The 21,826-nt window shown below is 33.1% G+C and overlaps 1 protein-coding gene across 1 annotated transcript in view; it reads left to right on the top strand.

Moving 5' to 3' along the window:
- Gbe1 (glucan (1,4-alpha-), branching enzyme 1) overlaps positions 1–21,826 on the top strand; it is a 207,985-nt gene that overhangs the window by 127,500 nt on the left and 58,659 nt on the right. Inside the window, exons 8-10 of the mRNA XM_013024170.1 lie at positions 11,878–11,993; positions 15,560–15,687; positions 19,000–19,098. Coding sequence (XP_012879624.1) covers positions 11,878–11,993; positions 15,560–15,687; positions 19,000–19,098 — 343 coding nt within the window. The remainder of the gene's footprint in view (positions 1–11,877; positions 11,994–15,559; positions 15,688–18,999; positions 19,099–21,826) is intronic.

Below are 21,826 nucleotides of genomic sequence, written 5' to 3'. Positions count from 1 at the left end.
CATTCCTACATTCTTGTTAGCTGTTTTACACTTGAAAATTTCAGTCGCATCAAAATATTTCCAGTAGGTTAAGACTTCTGTTGTTCTATCTTTTAGACACTTGAATAATTTGGAGATAAAGATACAGGGAGAAATATCATTCTTTAGGGATAGTGTATTTTTAAATATCCATCAAGTGTACCATGGAGATAATTTTCCTTTTCCAAAACATTTGGTCAAAATCTTGAAATCAGTCATTTAATTTAAATCCAATTTTGAAGAAGATCATTATGTTAACCTCCCTGCTGTGTTTAAAGAAGGAAGATTTTTGTTAAAGTAGAGTGGCAGACCACTTTCATGTTTTTGACAGACTAAATTGGGAACTTATCAGTTTTCAACAATCCAGTTCTTCAAAATTATAAAACTGAACTTGAAAGCACCCTGCCGACCTCTGAGCCAGTGTGCTTCCACAGTGGTCACCACTGAAGAGAAAAATGGTACAGTTCAAGTATATGCCCCTATAATCACAAGTGATATCAACAAGCTTTGGAGTTTTAGAATGCTATTGTTCCCTGCTTGGTGTACCTACTGTGTCTGGGCCACAATTCATTTATCTACCAAAAAAAAAAAATCACAAAAACAAAAACCAAACCCACAACAGATAGATAATACCACTCCCAATTTATCAAAATCATTTTCTTTTCTTGTTTTAATTAGATCAGAAATCTTCAAAGATTTTTTTCCTTATGAAATGTTTATGAATTATGAGAAACAAATATAGGTCTTTTATCTATAAATATGACAAAGTTTTTCATAAGCAAGCATTTGTCTTCAACTAGATCTTCCTCTCTTTCATCTTTAAAAGTGATACATTTTTCAGTTTATTTTCAGTCAATTGCCAAAGACTAACAAGTATAGTAAACAAAGCATCTTTGAAATAATTTGTTGATTAACTTGCTAAATCAAAGGTCAAAGAATTATGTGCTTTGATGGTAACAGGAAGAGGTAGACACACCAAGAATAGTTAGCATTGCTCTTGCTCTAAGGAAAAAGTAATCAGGAATTTGAATCAATAGGCCTGATAATTGATGTGACATCATAATAATTGGAAAAAGTCATCCAATTATGAGAAAATGAGTTAATGAGTTACTATTCCACAGCAATATTAAATGTTGTTCATATCTGTTGTTTTCTGGACATTTCCATTTCTTCATGAAATTGTTTTATTCTCTTCTTCCATTTACAATCATTATTGACTTGCTATGTCCATTTTATTCCTTTTTTTCCTCATCTATATCCTTCATGGAACTGATTGAATGATTTTGAATCATGTTTCTGTGTTAGTGAAAAGTGAGAGTGTTTGATTTATCTGAGCTTCTACTTAGAGTTTTTCGGTTTGTAACATCCAAATTGAAATAATTTCTTTCTAAAATAGATTTGGCCACTAGAATCAACAATATTAACAGTGAAGATACTTGGTACATTACAAACATGCATTCTTGAGCAAAATGTCTCTCAAGAAACAAGTTTGAAGGTTTTACTACAATTCTCATCAAGATTCCTGTGGTAATTCAGAGCTTTCAATTTAACTAACAGATCATTAACCAGCAAAGGAAAGCCAAGGAGCAACAACAACAAAATACATATTAAGATTTTGTTACTTTGAATTTTCATTAAGTTTTGAAGACCTGGATCATCTTTTAATTTGTCTTATTTTAATTTAATTTTCGGTTTCAAGTGGAAACCTTACCATGGTAGAATAAAATAATATCTTTTACCAAGGATACAATGAAAAAATTGAATATAATTATATATTTGAAGCATTTATGGATTATTGCTGCCTGATTTGTAAGGACTTTTTTATTGAAATTCTGTAACATCCATTCCATATATATTCCATCGCATATTTTTTTATGATCTCTCTTACTCTACAACACTAGAATTGACTGATTATGACATAGTATAAGACCCTATCTATCATATGAAGACGGTGCCAGCCCTTGTAGTATGTCTGGTCTGGAGGATAATTGTATGAATCACATACAACGAATCCAGGAAAGCCCTCAGATAAAGTCTAGCATTTAACATGTATTATAATATTTAATACATATTTTATATAATATATATTTAAGTTCTTTAAATTCATTTTTAACTTTCAAATAATCAGCAATTTGATTTTCTGATAAAACACACATTGTTGTTTCTCATATGATCTGTGGGTAAGGGCCTGAAATTGACTAATATATATTAGAGTGCAGTAATCATTTGGTACTGTTTGTTCGTTTCCTTATTTGTAACATTTCTGCATATTGGAAGGTCTATTTTTCCCATTAGTTTCTCCATAGTATCTATACATAATATATCTGTATCTATGTAAAAATATCTCAGCAATATCTCGGCAACATGGGTACATTCTTAAATTAATCATTGACAAACCTTTTGAAATTCTAGGCAGCAATGTGCAAATGCAAAATTCATAATAAGAACAAACAAAAAGAAGCTGATAATTCCTTAAGGATACTGATGTTTTTTATAGTTTCTTCTTTTTGTTGTTCTCACCAGAGGTTTATATAACATTTGGGAAAATTTTCAATGTTTAATCATAAGCATTCATATTCCAATGTACATTTTATATATACAGACCAATCTGAACTTATTCTAACTAGAGGCTGGACATTTTACTTTTCTTTTAAATTGAGGTATATGTTTGCATGAATGCTCATGTGTGTTAAAAATCTCTTATACATAAATTCATGCATTAATAAGGAAGAAAGATTAGTGGAGTTTAGTAATTTAACTTTTTCTAGTGGTAAACATGTTCTAAAAGGTCCCTAAGCAGGGATTATAAACTGTAGGGAAAAGGGATGAAGATAATCTTTTATTCAACTGTTCTAAGTAATTTATTTAGTTTCCTTCATGAAATTAGCTCTCTAAATTCTACATCACATTAATTACTGAGCTATTTTTTAGGTATCTATTACTTTGATAGCCATTGCTTATGTTTCATTTATTCCAGTGACATATTTTTAATTTCCATTTCTTATAGCAATATATCTGGATATTTATACACATACATTTAGATGTATGTGTATATATATTCATTCAAAGCTTGTTGTGTACCACTTGAGTCCCAACTCTACTTCCAGCTTTTGTTGAGTAGTTTGTTAGAGATGAGAGTTTCAAGGATTTTTCTGTTTGGCCTGTCTTGGAAACTCAATCCTTCATATATAAGCTTCCTGCCTAGCTAGGATTACAGGTGTGATCCACTGACACCTAGCTTGAACAGTACTTGTTAGCTAGAATATATTGGTTTAAATGTGTTGTTTTACTGCTTTGGATGTTTTTGTGGTTTTTAGCTTTCTGTGTTAATGATTAATTTAATTAATGTCAGTTGGGTTAAAATGAATCAAAATAATCTAGGGCATAGTTCCTACCTCTACAGTGTTCAGTTAAATTAGGAAGACAATGTTAACCTGTAGTGTCAAGAATGGCATCCGTGTATAGACTATTCAGGAAGACTGTGAACTTCAAGTTAATTTTCCATGATGTATGATATAGATCTCAACCTTCATGTGACTTCTAAGAAATTTAGCTCTTCCCACCCACCCTCATGTAAATATAACAGTTACTTTTTCAATACTTTAGTATTCTCTCCTGCAAATATATATATATATATATATATATATATATATATATATAGAGAGAGAGAGAGAGAGAGAGAGAGAGAGAGAGAGAGAGATACAGTGCTGGTATTCAGAGTTGAACTTGGCCTGGGTGCTGTCCCTCAGCATTTTCACTTAATGCTGATCCTCCACCATTTGAAACATACCTCTGCTTCTGGTCTTTTGTGGATTAATTGGAAATAAAAGGCTCAAGGACATTCTTGCCTGATCTGCCTTTGAATCAGAATTCTCAGATCTGAGCCTTATGAATAGCTAGGATTACAGGTTTGAATGACTATTGACTGGTTTTGTTTTATAATTTTAATCACTCTTGTAACAATATATTTTGTTAGTATTTATAATTTGTTTCTACCCCTATATTATGCTGAAAATGTTATGTGTATTTATCATTAACAGATACATTCTCAACACCTTCCATCAATCATTATACTTTAAAACATATATGTGGCATGCACAAGTAATTAAATTCCAGGCTACTTTAGAAAAACATGTAGTTTAATAACAATTATCTTGATTTCATATCATTCAGATATCATTATATTTTTGAAGATGCATTTGAAAATTAAATATTTCAATTGCTAGAACAAATTAGTCTATGTAGATTATAAATACAATTTGTATTTAAATGTTTTTGTTTTTATATCTTCTGTTACCCCAAGGGAATCCCAGATAGAAACATGGAAGGTTTTACTTAATGGTTTTATGTCATACTGTTTCATAGCACTTTGGTCTCAGTCACCATGGTATAACCAAAACAATCATACCATCTTTTGAACTTTTGCCCCAGTTTAATAATTCCTTCTAGAAGCTTTAACAATATCTGAAGAATTAGGTTGTGTGTTTTGAAAATCTCAGAGGTTGTTCTGAACCACAAATAAATAGAACATTTGCAAAACAGGCTTGGATTACAAAATGTAATTTCATTAAATAATTGTCATTATAACTGATTACACTTTCTTGCCAAGAAAATTTGGCTGTGTTTTATTTCATTATAAAGTTTATTGGCAGAATGTGAGACAATTAACTATTTTTGATTGTAAGAGTATTTTCTACAATGTTAATATTAGGAATATCTCTGTGTGACAAAAATTTCCTTATTAAGTCCTTATTACTTGATTATAGGTTGAATATTTCAAACTACCAAACCAACCACAGCCCTGATTAGTTTGATTGCTAGAATTTCTTATAGGTATATATTGTCAATGCTTTCAGCTTCTATACTAGATGACTCACATCTAGTATAGATGTAAATATGATTTACATAGAATGGTTAATAAGCATAAGAAATTCAGATTCATTTCAATGTCTTTTTCTATAAAGAATTTTTTCTGCTTTATGAAAATTAAATGACATTGAACAAATCAGTCAACTGTCTACATTATTAGTTCCCAAATTATGTATTAGTAGTTTTATTTTTTTATTTTATTGTAAAGGTGATATACAAGGGAGTTGCAGCTGGATATGAGTACAATTCCTGTTAAGAATTGTAACCCCCTCCCTCATTTTCTTCTGTTTCCCTCACCCCCCCCCCAGCTATTCTCCTGCTCAAGTTGTGTCTAGTGAATGTTGTTGTTGCATTGGATCACCCTTTGTTCTTTGTCTCACCATTTCTGTGATTCCTCTTCCCTTCCCCAAATCAGATAAATAAGACAAAGGGCCTGAAATAAAAAACAGTGACAACAAGGATATAAAACAAAGAAAAATAAATCTAAAGGAAAAAGAAATAACTGCAGAGTATACTCTTTTTCTCTCTCTCTCCCTCTCTCTCTCTCTCCCTCTCTCTCTCTCACTCTCTCTCTCTCTCTCTCACACACACACACACACACACAACTCTTGTTTCATATCTAGAGTTCATTTCAATTAGCATCATTTTGTATTGTCATGTGTTCATAGCTATTGAGCTATTGTGATCCTCTGCTTGAACTACCTTAGACATATGCTAAGTAAGCCTATGGCTTACTTCACTTAATATGATTTTTTCCAAGTCTTTCCATTTCCTTACAAATGGGGCGATGTCATTCTTTCTAATGAAGCATAGAATCCCATTGTATATGTATACCACATTTTCTTGATCCATTCATCTACTGAGGACCATTTGGGCTAAGACCCAGAAACAACAGATCAAAGAAAGGTTGGAAAATCGATTGCAATAAACTGCAGAGTTCTGGTTGACAAAGAACATAGCTAGCAACATAAATAGAATTCCCACTGTTTGGGAGAAGATCTTCACTAGGTATACAACAGACAAGGACCTCATATCTGAAATATACTTAGAGCTCAAGAAATTAAGTCCGCCAAAACAAATCCTCAAAAAAAAGCCACCCCATTAATAAGTGGCTAAAAGACTTCAGGAGAGACTTCTCTGAAGAAGAAATAAGAATCACCAATACTCACAGGAAGAAATGTTTAACATACGTGGCCATAAAAGAAATACAAATCAAAACAGCATTGAGAGTCCACCTCACCCCCGTTAGAATGGCCATTGTCAAGAAAACGATTAATAACAGATGCTGGCAGGGATGTGGCCAAAGGGGAATGCTACTTCCCGGTTGGTGGAAGTGTAAACTTGATCAACCACTCTGGAAAGCAGTGTGGAGATTCCTCATTAGGCTAAACATAGAGCTCTCCTGTAACCCAGAAATCCCACTCCTAGGCATTTACCTAATTGACAACAAACATGGCCACCCTAAAGCTACCAGCACAATTATGACAATTGCAGTATTGTTTACCATAGCTAAGATATGGAATCATCCCAGATTCCCCTCTGTATATGAATGTATCAAGAAAAATAATAGTTTGAATTATGAAACAAATGATTAAGTTATCCTCAAACTTTCTCATGTTGACAGTGAGGTATGTTGTTATTTGTTGTTGTTACATTTTTGCTGGTTTGTTTATCATAATTATCTGCAAGATAATAGCTAGCTTTCTCAATTTTTTGGATATTAATCTTCTCAGTTGTTTGTAAATCATAGTCAACAGAATAAATCTGACATCTTGCCTTGTCTGTTGAAACATACCAAAGCAATACTTTTTTCTTTTTTTGTAATTCTTCTGTATATTTTTATGGGCCTCTAATCAACTGGATATATCAACTATATTATGGGCTCTGATGGCATTTTGCAGTAGAAAGAGTAAATTGCCTTTTTTATTGTACCCTTTGTTAGACATTTTCATTCTTTGATTCAAGGCAAACTGTTCATTGAGATGATTCAGTTCATTTATTACTAGAGATAGCCTGAGCAATATTTTTAATGCAGCAGTGATTTGGAATTCATCATAACTCCTCTTTCTAATTCCTGAATGATGAAAAGTAGAACTGATGAGTGCTGAATGTGAAAACTATGATAGTAGTATTGGACATCTTAATCTATATTTTCACTGGTGACATGATCCTTAAGCTTGTTCGTGCCCTCCACATTTTAGATTCAATGAAGTAGTTCAATAATATATGATATAATATTTTCATTATCCAGTGTAGCTGTTGGAATTAGGTTCAAAACAATGTACCTCAATCAAGTGTCCTTCCGCTATTGAGATTTTGAATTCATATTTAAGATTCTTTAGCTTGCTTTTGAGTATCTCTGAGATAAAATGATTATTTTTTCTCTCTTAAGAAACCTAAATCACTAAGTATTTTATAATTATAGAATTAGGTCTGCTTTTATGAAGGAAAAAAAATAAATGTTACATGACTAAGACTGCTATCCTGAAGGAAAAAAAAAAAAAGCACCTCACTACAAGATTTGCCTTGGCCAGTGGCCATAACAATAGATTTTAGAAAGAACTGTGTTCTTTCTGTTTCATATCTGTGTAAAAACAGTGTAAGTATGCTGAACACTTGCTTTCTGCCAGAGGGTCTGGGCTTGATTGTATATCAAGGCAGAGAGTGCCTGGTCTCCATTATCCAATGAAACCTGGAAACTGAGTGAGCTTTCCTGATAGAAAGAATCAGAACAGGGTTCTTATAACTTAGCATCTAGATTCCTTCTGAACTTTTCCCCTTAAATTATTTTCCTTGCTACTTTTCCTCTGTAGTCTTACCCTGTAATAAAGCATGGTTAGCATGAGTACAGCATATCTTGAGTTTTCTAGTCTTGAGTCTTCTAGTAAAATTTTCTAGAGGTGGCTTGAAGTTTCATATTTACTTGTTGTAAAAAATTTTTTTCTGCTTCTTCATGCCACTGAAAGCATAACATTTGTCAACCTGTTTTCATCTGTGAGTTCTGAATTGTGCCTTGAAAATATATAATCCATTTATTTTTCATATGCAGATGTCACACTTCAGGTGTTTATACCTAACAAAAACTTTGGAGTACAAACATTGTGATGTATTTTTGTGTTTGTGTGAGTTTGTGGTTTCTCTCAATATATAGCTCTGATAATTCATTTTTCATCCATAACAAAGGCTAGTTATTTAAAATTCTAGCCTTATAAGGCTGATTTTTCTATAATGCTTTCTAGTAATCTAATTTTATAAAATTACTTTTATTAGAGACTTACTATTTTAAACATTCACCTACTTGCTGCTAACATTAAAATTTTGCATTCAGTTTTTTTCTCTTGATGCTATTTTTTTTAATATTTTGATTAAAATAGTTTTTGAATTTTGGTTATTCACAAGTTTAAATCTAGATTATTTAGTATATTCTAAATTGTTGTGTATCTTTATCCTTCTACAATTTTTTTTATGGGGAACACTACTTTTTTTTAAAATTATTGATTTCTAAAATATGTGATTCAGCAATTCCACTCCTGGGCATTTACCCAAAAGATTCCAAAGCAAGGTAGAGTAAAGCCACCAGCCCAGCCATGTTCATTGCAGCATTGTTCATCACTGCCAAGGTGTGGCTAAGATGCCCCTCAATGGGTGAATGGGTCAAAAAAATGTTATATATACTTATCACACAATGGAAATTTATTCCTCCATTAGAAATAATAATTTTGTATCAATTGCAAATACATAGAAGGACTTGGAAAATATTAAGTGAAGCAAATCAGGCTCGAGAGCGAAAGGTTGTATATTTTCCCTCATATGTGAGAGCTACAATTAGTTTCTAAGTAAGTATGTTATATGGTATCAAATACATAACAAATATATTAACTAAAATGGGATTGATTCAAGGGAGGACTCAAATAGTGTGATTTTTCAGAAAGCAAAGTTCAACAAAATTGACACCAGGAAAAGGGTACTTGAAATGGGTAGAATGGGGATAGGGGAGAAGAGTAGACAAAAAGAAGAAGAAGGAGGAAGAGGAAGAGGTGTAGGAGGAGAAGGAGGAGGAGGAGGAGGGGAGGGGAAGGGGGAAGAGGAGGAGGAAGAGAAGGCCAAAAATTCAATATATATCCTGCAAAATTTTTAATAAATGAGAGAAAGGAGTGGATTGGGAAAGATGGGTAGGAATGTTAAGAGAGGTCGCAAGATGCATTATATTCACAAGCTGTTAAATGGTAACTCTTTTATACAACTATTTAGAGATAATATATAATGGCAGATTATTTTGATAGCAGTACAAATTTGATTTATTACTATCAGTTCAATATTTTATGGATTTGTTTTTTTCTCTTTGTGAAACATTGATTGAACACAATTACACTCAAATGGATCTTTTTCTTTTAATATATTAAATAGTTGCATTATTGCTCTTAGTAAAATATAAAATAGGGTCAATATTTTAATGATAGGAATCAGTAGGGCTTTTATTAACTCTGCATTTAATCTATTATCTGATATTGAGAATGCATTATTTTCTATTATTAAATTTATATCATTTCTTCTTCTGTTTGTAATAAATTACAATATCATTGGGCATTATTTTCTTGTCATTTGATTTTGTCCTTTGTTACAAATTTGTATCTACCTAGTCAATATCTAGCCCATGATATTTGTGTTAGATTGACAGAGAATGTCCATAAGTTGAAGTTGGTAATATCAATGAGTACATATAGTAGGCATAAGAAAATGTGCAGTGAGTGGGAATGTGAAGAGATAGAATGTACAGGATTCAGATTTTTTTTTAAATAAAATAAAATTTTCTGCAAGCCACAAAAACAATCTTACATGTTAGGACAAAGCCAGGGTTAGTTTATAATCTGATTTATAGAGTCATATTTTTCTGTTATGTATCCAGGATATTTAGCATTTAAACAAATATTATTGATAATCTGGTGTGTTTTTGGCTGACATTTCTTTCATTTTACTTTTTGAAAGAAAAATGTACATTATGTTCAGTGACCAAACTAGAAAACTGTTTATGTCCTTTTCAGAATGTTGTTTTCAAATTACATTGATATGAAAATATATGCATATATTTTTGCCGACATTTTTCACCCAGCAGCTGTGTTTAAAAAAGTATAGTTATTCATGAGAACAGAGAGTAAAAAAATTATCTCTATATACTCATTATCGTTTTCCTTAAATCAAAACTTCTCTAAAAATATAAAACATACTAATGAAAACATCAAAAATAGTATGCCTCTTTGTATTTATTTCTTTTTGTTAAATATGTTTATTCCTTAAATAATAAATGAAAATAAGTATCAATACAAACATATAAGCAAATTTTATCTTCATGGTTTAACGTTAAATATTCGGATCTTCATGGTTCCTCTGTCTACTGGATTGCTTAGAACTCTATCCTTATTTTTATCTTTAGCATAAGTTTCAGTTTTTCAAATTCAAAGTCACCTATTTAAAGCAGCTAATTACTAGCAACATTCATCTTTCTGGGTATTTAAATTTACAATTTCAGAGTTGATTGTAATGATTTACCCTCTAGTTATGTTCGATAACTCTTCAATATATGAAAGGTTCAAAAAAAACTACAAATTTCAACTGGGTTAAAGATTTGTGTACACTATTACAGCTTTGTCATTAAACTAAATGGGGTATTAAAGTCTTAACACCACAGTTATAATAAGATAGAGAACTCAAGCATAGCTATATGACTAAAGAAAATGCTAGTTGATGCTGCCCTCCTTCTAGTTGTCCGAAATAGCTTTGTTTCATGTGGTGTTTTTAATTGAGTTGTACAGTTCTGTTTTCCTTCTGTATGTGTGGATAATCAGCTCTTCAGTTTGTACAACTTGTTTTTGAGCATTTGCTTTTTAACATTTAGCTTTCCTTTTAGCTCTACAAAACCATAGACTAGCTTGCTGCCCCTGGCTCAGACCTGTAATCTAGGAGGCTCAGGTCAGGAGGCCAAGGTCTGATGATCAGGGTTTGCAGCTAGCCAGGGCAAGAAAGTCCTTGAGTTTCTTACCACCAATTAACTACCAAAAAGCCAGAAATGGAGCCGTGGCTCAAGTGGAAGAGCTCTAGCCTTTTTCAAAAACACTCTAGGACAGCACACAAGTCCTGAGTTCTAGCCTTAGTACCTGGACTCCCCCCCAAAAAAACCCACCACACTCTGACAAATACAATATCACCTAATATCAAGTTTCTGTTTTAATCTTTGGCTTTGTATTCTGAATTATGTCTTTTTAAAATTGTAGCACGAATATTTTTAGCAGACTATTATTGAAGGTACATTGTTACTGAATGTATAAGTATATATTCGGTGAGATTTGTATTAAATGAAAAATCTTGGTAAAAATTCAAAAATAATTTACATATTTTTTAAAACTCTACTAAGATAATAACCATTGTAGCTGATGAACACACAACATTGGACAGAGCAGTCTGTTCTCTTGGGATTCCTTTAAAATATTTATTTTCCTATCATCTCTTCACTAAGTTATGTCATGACAAAAAAGTAACTAATAAATTTCCTTTTAAAACTAATTTCACTAAACAATTGAATGTTTTATTAGTTGATTCCTGGATTTTGAATATTTTTCTGGAACATCATGGTTTTTTTTTTTTTTTTAGATAGATACTTTTTTTTATTTTTATTTTTTTTGGTCAGTCGTGGGGCTTGAACGCTGGGCTTGAGTGCTGTCCCTCGGCTCTTCATCTTAAGGCTAGTGCTCTACCTCTTGAGCTACAGTGCCACTTCCAGTTTTCTGGTGGTTTATTGGAGATGAGTTTCACGGACTTTCCTGCCCTGGCTGGCTTTGAACCACAGTACTCCTACGTCAGCCTCTTGAGTAGCTAGGACTACAGGCATGAGCCACTGGCGCCCGCTTAGATTGATACTTCTAATCAATTCTCTGAGCCAAGAATGTACAGAAATAAGAAACACAATTAAATACATTTGTTTGTCTAATATTTTAGCTGGGAAGTTCTAAGATTCCTATTATCAAACCTAAGATGGTGGATGGAAGAGTATTGTTTTGATGGATTTCGTTTTGATGGTGTTACATCCATGCTGTATCACCACCATGGAATGGGTATGTAACCTAATGTTTTTATTAATAGAAGCTAACATCTTTATTATTTACTTGTGTATCAGGAGATAATATCCAGGTTTAGGATACATTATAGAAACTATAATGACCATTACTATTAGATTTGTTTTAAATTATTCTATTATATTATTGCTTATTTTTTGGCAAGAAGTAATATGTAAATACCTTCCACCATAAATGCAAGATCATTTTCTTTGCAATATATCATCTTAGTAATATAGTAGCTTTAACATAAATGTTTTAAAAAATTAAGAAAACCATTTCTTACATGCTTATACACTCAAAGTATAAACACAGCAACATGAACAATGAAACAAGTAGGAAAAACGATCCACGAAAATACTTGGAAATGTATATATAAATAAGAACCTTTTACACCTTTTATGTGAAGAGAATATGTATTTTAAACATCAATGTACTTGGCATAAAACTTGAAACTGCATGAGGAAAAGATACATACTACAAAAGAAAAATTATGATTAAAATAATTAGCCTAAGAAACAAGTTTTAATTTGTGAACATAATAATAAGAAATTTGTCAAAATACATTGAAAATACTTATTTCATGGTTAAAAAATAACACAAAGATTTATATTATTCACTTATCAAGGATCATTGTCTTCAAAATTCTTTACCAAAACAAAATGTATCCTAAGAATTTGGAATTTGATTGGTAGGTGCCAGGATCTGGGAAGGAATATAAATGGAGAAATTTTGATCAAAAGATAGATATTAGATAATTAATGTTGAGGAGAATCTAATCTACAGCATGATGATTGGAATAATATTACTGTTATTTGTTTGGGAATGTAATAGCATATTTTAAAGAACCTCAAACACATCAGTATACACACACACACACACACACACACACACACTAAAACACTGGGATGTGGTGGATGTAATAAAGTTGAATGGCGTTTTCTTCAGTGTACACAAGTATATCAGTTCCTTATTTTGGACCTCCAATGTGTATATTTTGTCAAGTAAATATTAGTTTTATTTATTTTTAATTATTAAATAGTTGTCCTAATCCTTTAAGCCAGGTTATGAGTACAGTGTTTTTGCACAACGTCACCCTTTCCATCGTTTTCCTTCATTTTTCCCCTCTTGTCTCCATGTCAGTTATTTTAAAATAAATTACAACAATATCAAAAGAAAATGAAATGTGGCAGTTGAATTATGGTTGAGATGTACACATGAAAGCAATTGAGAAATAAAGCACCTTTTAATGTACCCTAATAATGGAACTTATTATTCTAATAAAAATAAAACAAAAATAAACAAAAACGACTACACAAAAAAGGCTTATATCTTGCCCCCATTCTAAGAGCAGCAGGTCTTTGGAAAAGCAGCTGCTTTCCCCCAGGCTTCTGGTAACATGGGTACAAACCCATCCTTCATGGCAACAATACCTGTCCCCATAGTCTCTGGTCACAGTTCGTGAGAAATTGCCTACCAGAACCAAATCCATCTCCCAGATTAAGGGCTTCTGGCCTTAATTAAAATAGGCCCTAATTCAGATCACTTCTCAAGGCCCGATGGCCCAACGGGTGTAAATGACAATCCCTCTCCATGGGGGGACAGGTTCAGGAAGATTGAACCCTATTGCCTTCTCTTGGTCTTCCGGCACAATGACTTCAAACCCAGGTACCCTTCCAAGGTCTGGTCCCCAGGCCCCATGCCCAGTAAGTTTACCAAGAGCTTATGGGCCAGGGGCCCCAAACCCAGCCAACTTTCCAAGAATCACTGGCCTACAGGGTTCAAGTCCAGCTGCCTTTCCAAAGTCTACTGGCCAAGTTCCTTTCCCCAAGTCATTTGGGCACCTAGGCTCTTCTCCATCAGGCCCTATCAGTACAGATCCTTTTGCAAAGCCAACTGGAACCCTAGGTCTAAATCCAGCTTCTTTTCAAAGGATGAATGAATGGCCCTGCAGACAAGAGTTTGGTCCCATTTCCTAGAATTGGGCGAGGTGGGGTGGGCTTCCTGGCACAAACCCAGCTGCTTTTCCTAGGGGGTCCAGTGGCTCCAGTGTACACAAATAGAACGTTGTCCCCTTAAATACCATTTTCCCACTGGGACCAGCTTGTTTTCCAAGCACTGTGGTTCTTGGTGGTAAAAGGGTAAATAATGGAGTTTCTGTCTGAAGAACATAACTGGGGCTCAAGTTCCAATGAGCCATCTTTTTTTCTCAGCTTTTTTTCGTGGCTATAAGTGAAATGTTATCTGTGGACATGGACTGTGGCAGGTGGGTTTGATCTGATCCCCGACTTAAATGAAAGGATTTGCAGTCTTCCAGAATCCCGCAGTGTTTTTGTGCCACAGCTTTCTGCCCCTTGTTTCTCACTAGCTTCTGGAATTGTTCTTGTAGACTTTTCCTTAGTTTTATATTGGCCTGTAGATCTCAAGTCATGTGTAATTCTCTACTCACCACTGGAGAATCAGTTTACTGCCTCAGAGATGGTCCAATAGTAATAGACCAGGCTTTAGTAGCTCTGACCTGGTCACCTTCTACTGCTAGGTGTTTTCCTGGGAACTTGTATACACAACAGCAAGGTGAACAAGCACTTCACACACCCACCACATAAACTTTGGCTTCACAGACTGCCAGCGGCTCCTTTCTCCTGAGATTTACAGGGACCAGATTGAAGGCTCCTCTGTTCACCAGCTCCCTTGCCAATGGTACTCCCAATCAAGGAACCTAGAAATTTAAACTGGTGGGGGCGGGGGTGAGAGTTGAGAGATGAAGGGGAGAAATCACTTTGCCTTTTTCAACCTAATGTGAAGGATGGTTGGTGGTTTTCCTGCATTGTATCTTTTCATATGATTCCTTTAATAACTGGGATATGAGGACTAAAAACAACAGAAAAACATAAAAAAGATGGAAAGACAGAGAAACAGAAAGAAAGGATAAAAAAGAAAAAGAAAGAAGAAAGGAAAGAAGGGAGGGATGATGGGAAGGAAGAAGAATTAAGTGGGAGGGTGGCATTTAAACACTGATTTTATGTAGTTATAAGAGTAAATTATTAAGAGACTAGAATGTAAATCGGATAGTCTTAAATATACTTTAAGTCACAACATTAGAATTTAGAAGTGATAGAAAGTGAATTATTTGTCATAGGAAATCTTTATTGTAAAAAATTGAAGCACATGTTAAATATAACAAAAATAGTTTCATAGTGTTTCTCATACGGTATCTCAGAAGACTGTCATTAGATTCTTTAGAAACTAATACCTGTATATTTTGATGTGATCGAAAAATATATTGACATTTTAAAATCTAGAGTACTTTTCAGAATTGTATCACATTATATTCCTGCTGTAAAATTTAATTGAAGTAAATTAAATTTCTATTGTTTTCAAAAACAGTAATTTCACCAATATCTGCACTCTAAAAGTTGAAATGGAATTATTTAGTACATTTGCTGCTGGTAACATACTACACTTTCTGACAGTAACATATGCTCTATCCATTTCTGGGTAAGTCTATGCAGAGTGAAGATTTGCATGTTGACCTAATATATGCATAATTATTTTCTATTCTTTAGGTCAGGATTTTTCAGGTGATTACAATGAATATTTTGGACTGCAAGTAGATGAAGATGCCTTGGTTTACCTCATGTTGGCCAATCATTTGGTTCACACTTTGTATCCAGATTCGATAACAATAGCTGAGGTAAAAACACAATGACCTCATGCTTTTTGACTCCCTTAATACAAAGCACATTTTCAGTGTACAGGATTTAAGTAACGAATCTCATGTTGTCAATAAATACAAATATGAAATTGTACCCTAACTATTACAGCTGTCTTACATGGCTGGCACATTATTTAGGATTCAATGTACTTATTAGGAGATGATATACACTAATTACTTGTCAGTATTCTGTTTTTCAAAAGAAAATGCCAGTAGTTACAAAGTAAAATATCCTAGTCAGTGGACAGGTCCATCTACCCAGAGACCTTCAGCAGTGAAAACAATTGAATATTAATGTGCGTCTGTCTATGAATTCGTCTATTATTTTTTTCTTTTCTGCTTTAATCAGGAGAGATGGCATGGCTCGCTGCCTGCCAGCATCTTTGAAACCTTTTTTGTTCTTATTCTATTACCTTTCTTGTTTATGTTATTGCTCTCAGATTGCCAAATGTTCACTAGTTATTATGATTACTGAAAGTTCATGATTAACTGTCCCAAAGCTGCAGTGTAATGATATAATTTGGTATATACATAATTGACAATTCCCCTCTTGGTGATAAATGTGATAAATTAAGAAGTTTGCTAAATGCTTATGCTAATTTAAATTTAGATTTAAAGTCCCCCTGGTTTACTGAGTTCTCTAACTAGGAATTATTAAAATTGAATTTAGTATGTAAAAATTGTTCTATACAAAGTCTAGTTATGGGCATATAAAATAATAAAGCTACTTTTTATTAAAAGAAAGGAGTTAGGATTAGGTTTATGTTTGTTTAGTTGGCATTTAGTTTCTTGGAATAAGTCTTTCTACTTTTAGTATTTATTATTTTTTGATTTTGTTCTCTATCCATCATTTTTCAAACCCCAAAGATCCAGCTATTGCTGATTTCTCTGTTTGTCTCTAGATGGAGAACAGTTTTCTTGTCTTCAGGCATTTTACCTTATAAATATCTTCTGAGAATAAGAGCAGGGGCCTTAAATTCCTAGAATAAGTACTTATGTAGAATAGAAAAACAAGCAATCCCCAAAGTACAATCTAGATGTCCCCACTCAAACTCACTAGCTCCCTATATTCAAGTCTATCTTGTAAGTTTTATTAGTACTTACACTGAATCTCTTTTATCATCAGAGTACATTTTAAACTTTCATTTTCCTTTTATATATAGCATTTTAATTTGTCTGTCAGACATCAAAAAATAATTAGTTTGTCAATTATTTTTATTTCAATCCCAAGCAGAGAACTATATATGAAAACTTGCTACAAACAATTAATGACAACTCAAATCAGATGTGGATACTGAAGAAAAGAAGCAATTATTTAATACTTGAAAGTTAAAATTGTTACATTGATCTTTCCACTCATTCAAGTAAAATAGTTTCATCATCCAGAGAGCTCTTGTCTGATTATCAGTGTTTTCTACCAATGAAACTTTAGACTTTAGCTTACTTTATATTACCTGGGTTTAAATTTTGTTAAAAAGCAAGATGCGACTTCAATTTGTTCTACTTGAATTGAAAACTACTTCAATTTCAGTACTTCACTTTCTGTCTAATGGGAATCTCTTCAAAATGTGAAATTGATCCTCATGAACTCCTTTTTAAGGAAAGGAAGTAGTGTAATGAATTAGTAATGTAATTTTATATAAAATTCTACGGTAGATATGTGAATTTATGTATAATGAAGAATATAAGTGTTAAAAGTTTTTTTTTCCTGAATTATCATTCAGAATAACTATTTCATTAATTAAAATATCTGAATTGTCCCTCCAGGAATAGTTATAAATGCCTTATAGAATTTCTAAGGAATTAGGAATATATTCATTTTATTCAAAACCATTATTTACATAAGGTATGTAAGTCAATATCAACATTTTATACAGCAAGTATATTTACTTTGGTGAATTTTATGGTTACTTTCTTCTTTAAAATTTTTAAAGAATAGTTACTAACTCTATACTTTTACAAACAGCGTCAAATAATCATGTAATGTGTCAGCTTTCCTAGACTCAGATTTAGTATTCAAGCATATTTAATATGTATGTATCAATAGATTCTATATCCTAAGACAACATTTAGAAATAATAGGCAATTTGTCCCAATGTTTTCTTGAGAAAATTTCTTGAGAAATTTTATCTTGATCTTTAATATTAATCTGTGGGTAATCCCTGGTGATTTGGTCTCATCAGAACTTTGAAAAGCTATTTTTATAAATAACCCCAATTTCTTTTTCTTTCTTTTAAAAAAATTTATCTTTAGGATGTATACAAAGGAGTTACCATTTAACAAACCAGTTTACAAACAATACATCTTGATCATTGTCAGCTCTTTCAACCTTCTTACACATTCCTCTCCATCTCACCCCTGTCTCATCTTAATTTTGTAGGATACATACATACATACATATATATATATATATATATATATATAATATATATTATTTGGGGGGGGGGTCTGGTTGTGGGGCCTGAACTCTGGGCCTGGGCGCTGTCCCTCAGCTCTTCAGCTCAAGGCTAGCACTCTACCACTTGAGCCACAGCACCACTTCCGGCTTTTTTCTTTTTGCTTATGTGGTGCTGAGGAATCGAACCCAGGGCCTCATGCATGCAAGGGAAGTGCTCTACCACTGAGCCACCTTCCCAGCCCATATATTTTTAATTCTTAATTGCATTCCCCCCCTCTTCCCTCTTTCTTTGACCATCCCTTTCTCCTTGACCTCACCCCACCCCTTTGGAGTACCCAATTCTTTTTTTTGGGGGGGGGGTCCAGTAGTGGGGCCTGAACTCTGGGCCTGGGCACTATCCCTCAGCTCTTCAGCTCAAGGCAAGGGCTCTACCACTTCAGCCACAGCATCACTTCCGGCCTTTTTCTTTTCACTTATGTGGTGCTTAGGAATTGAACCCAGGGCCTCAGGCATGCAAGGCAAACACTCTACCACTGAGCTACCTTCCCAGCCCAAGGAGTACCCAATTCTTTATGTTCTATTTTGCTTAACTTTTTCTTTGCCTTCTAAGAAATTAAAAACTCTTTGAGTTTTCCCTTGAGTCTATACTATTTGAGTTCTCCTTTGAATCTACCATGTTTCAGTTAATACATTTGTATATACTTGGATACTACCCAACAATACTAAAAACCTTACATGGAAATATCAATATTACAATTATGTGACTGAAAGGCCTCAGAAATATATGTCCTTAATTATTATTTTGACATATTGGCCTCAGGTTTATAGTCAGGAAAGTGTTTACCAAACAAAAAAAGCAAGTTGAACTATTGATGCTTATATATTTGTTCTAGGATGTATCAGGAATGCCAGCTCTATGTTCTCCAATTTCCCAGGGAGGGGGTGGCTTTGATTATCGCTTAGCCATGGCCATTCCAGATAAATGGATTCAGGTAATATGCCATATAAATATTTTGTTCTTATGTATTCTGTATGTCCATTTTAAATTAATATGTCTAGTTTTTAATTTCATAGAATCACTAATTACTACTATTGTAATTAGACTACTCTCTTGTATCAATATACTTGGGCTTTTTAATAATGTGTTTCTCAAAACTTATTAGAAATAATAAAGAGTCTGCATGGTTTTATTGTCAAGGAAAAGAAAAGGAAAAATATAGAGAATGTAGTATTAACTCTACAAATGGAATTTTGCATTGTCATTGCAATTGTATGAAACGTTAAGCATCTGTGCTGAAACATTATTGAATTTTACCTCAGAGCATTAATTCCTCTTTAATTTTTATCCATTAGTTTAAAAGTTTTTTCTTAGTTCACCATATTTGCTTCACAATATGCTCATTCCCTCAACAAATTTGTATTTATTCATTCCGCATTTGAAAGTCGTTGACCAAATGTCAGTTATTAGGAAGGAATAATTAATTGTACAAAGTATGTAATACATTTTTTTCAATATAATACAAGCTTATTTTATAACTGTGCTGGAACTCTGACTAGAATTCAGGGTTATACACTCTTACTTGGCTATTTTGCTCATGGCCAGCATTCTACAGCTTAAGCTACACTCTACTTCTGTTTTGTGGTTTAATTAAAGTTTAGTTACTTTGAATTTTACATATATATATATATATATTATATACATATATACTTAAATTTAACAGATGTTTAAAGAATCTATATAACTTATATTTCACATAGAACTCTTTTCCTTTGGCCATATACTTGTAGACTAAATATGTGTAAAAAGTCAAATGTACATAGAGCTAACTGATCATAGTACACACGATACGGTTCTGTAATGGTGGAAGTGCTTCACTTTGTGTTGAAAAACATAGGAACTACTGTGAATGATGCAATTACTGTAGTCTTTTCCTTTCTTTCTTTTACCCCAAGGAAGTTATGCAGTACCAAGAGATGATATTAAACCTCTATCAAGCGACCAATGCTCCTTTAGTCATTTTTGTTCTCTAAACATTAGCATGTTCAAAACCAAGTATTTTATTGATGGTTAGGCTGAAAAAATTACAAAACAAAAACAAAAGACAGGTAACTGATTGCTCTGGCTTTACTGTATCAAAAGAAGCTTTCTATATGTTACTTGAAAAAATTTATGTGCTTTTTTTAGAGTGTCTTACCTTGCTATCAGGTTTGTTCTCCCTCTTCCTTGTTTATTATTCACCTCTTTACAAAGATATATTGTCCTCATAATTGCCAATTCTCAATTCATAACCTCTTGCTGAAAAGTTTCCACCATTCTTTAAGTAGCTGTGAAGAATATTTCAAAGTGAACGCCAACCTAAAATTGTTTCCTATCATATTTCAAAGTGGGCATACCCTTTATAAGAGATTGATGCTTTTTACACAAATCTCTATATTTACTCTAATAAACATTTTAATACCTGTATACTCAAGCAGGGAGTGCATTATACAACTGGCAGACAATCCTATGTTTAATGTATGACTATCCTGTCTTAGATTTTAAATTCTCTGAAGACAAATATCATCTTCTATTTTATGTAATTGCTTAAAAACATACTCATAGCCAGGTGCTGGTGGCTCATGCCTGTATTCCTAACTACGGAGGAGTCTGAGATCTGAGTATAGCAGTTCAAAGCCAGCCCGGGCAGGAAAGTCCTTGAGACTTTTATTTCCAATTAACCACCAGACAACCAGATGTTGGTCAGTGGCTCAAGAGGTAGAGTGCTTGACTTGAGCTGAAGAGCTGAGGGACAGCACCCAAGCCCAGAGTTCAAGCCCATGACTGACAAAAAAATAAAATTAAATAAAGAACACAAAAAAGCTATGTTCATAGCTTAATTTGAACCTTAATTAACAATACCAGCAAGTTATATTTTAAAACCCTTATACCAAAAAGTTATATTTTAAAACCCTCATACCAAAAAGTTATATTTTAAAACCCTTAAACACAGTGATTTTTTTACTATTTTTATAAGTTGTATACCTACAAATAGTAACTAAGACATATTCTCATCCATATTATTGTCATGTATCAGTTGTTCATCCTGGCACCAAAACTGGCATTTGATTTGGGGCATTATTCCATAAGTCACCTTAAATCTAGCATCTTAAACCATTGCTAAATTAAATTAAATCCTCACACTTTCTTCAGAGGACAAAAAGCACTATAATAATCAAAGCATCTACTGACATTCAAGGTAATGGGTTTGCACTGAGATAGAAGTAGGAAGAAGCAAGAGTGCTGGTTCATCTTAAAATTCTTCCCATCATATAATTTACTAGTGTTTAAATAGAAAAGCAACAGAAAGAGAATACTGAATAGCAAAACAGTCCAGATGTAAGATATAAAATTGAGAGGAATATCAGCTTTTCTGCCATACTGAGAGAAAGAGAAGGGAAGAAATTAAACAAGAATTAGTCTATGGTAGAATAAAAAGCAATTCAAGAAATAAAGCAGTTCATGGGAGGAAAGTAGATCAACAGAATCCTGTGCAAGTATTTGCCTGAGAAAGAGTGATTCTTGAAAAAGTGACTTGGCAAGATCAGTAACATCATAGTTATCTAAGCGAATAGAACCAGATTAAAGAAAATGAACTGGAAATGTGATCCATCTGCTCTACTAAGAATATAATTACTGGGGCTGGGAAGGTGGCTCAGTGGTAGAGTGCTTGCCTTGCATGC

The sequence above is a fragment of the Dipodomys ordii genome, unplaced genomic scaffold (assembly GCF_000151885.1).
Source record: "Dipodomys ordii isolate 6190 unplaced genomic scaffold, Dord_2.0 Scaffold73, whole genome shotgun sequence".
NCBI lineage: Eukaryota > Metazoa > Chordata > Mammalia > Rodentia > Heteromyidae > Dipodomys > Dipodomys ordii.
The sequence above is the reverse complement of the archived record's forward strand: the minus strand, read 5'-3'. Positions and strand labels throughout refer to the sequence as shown.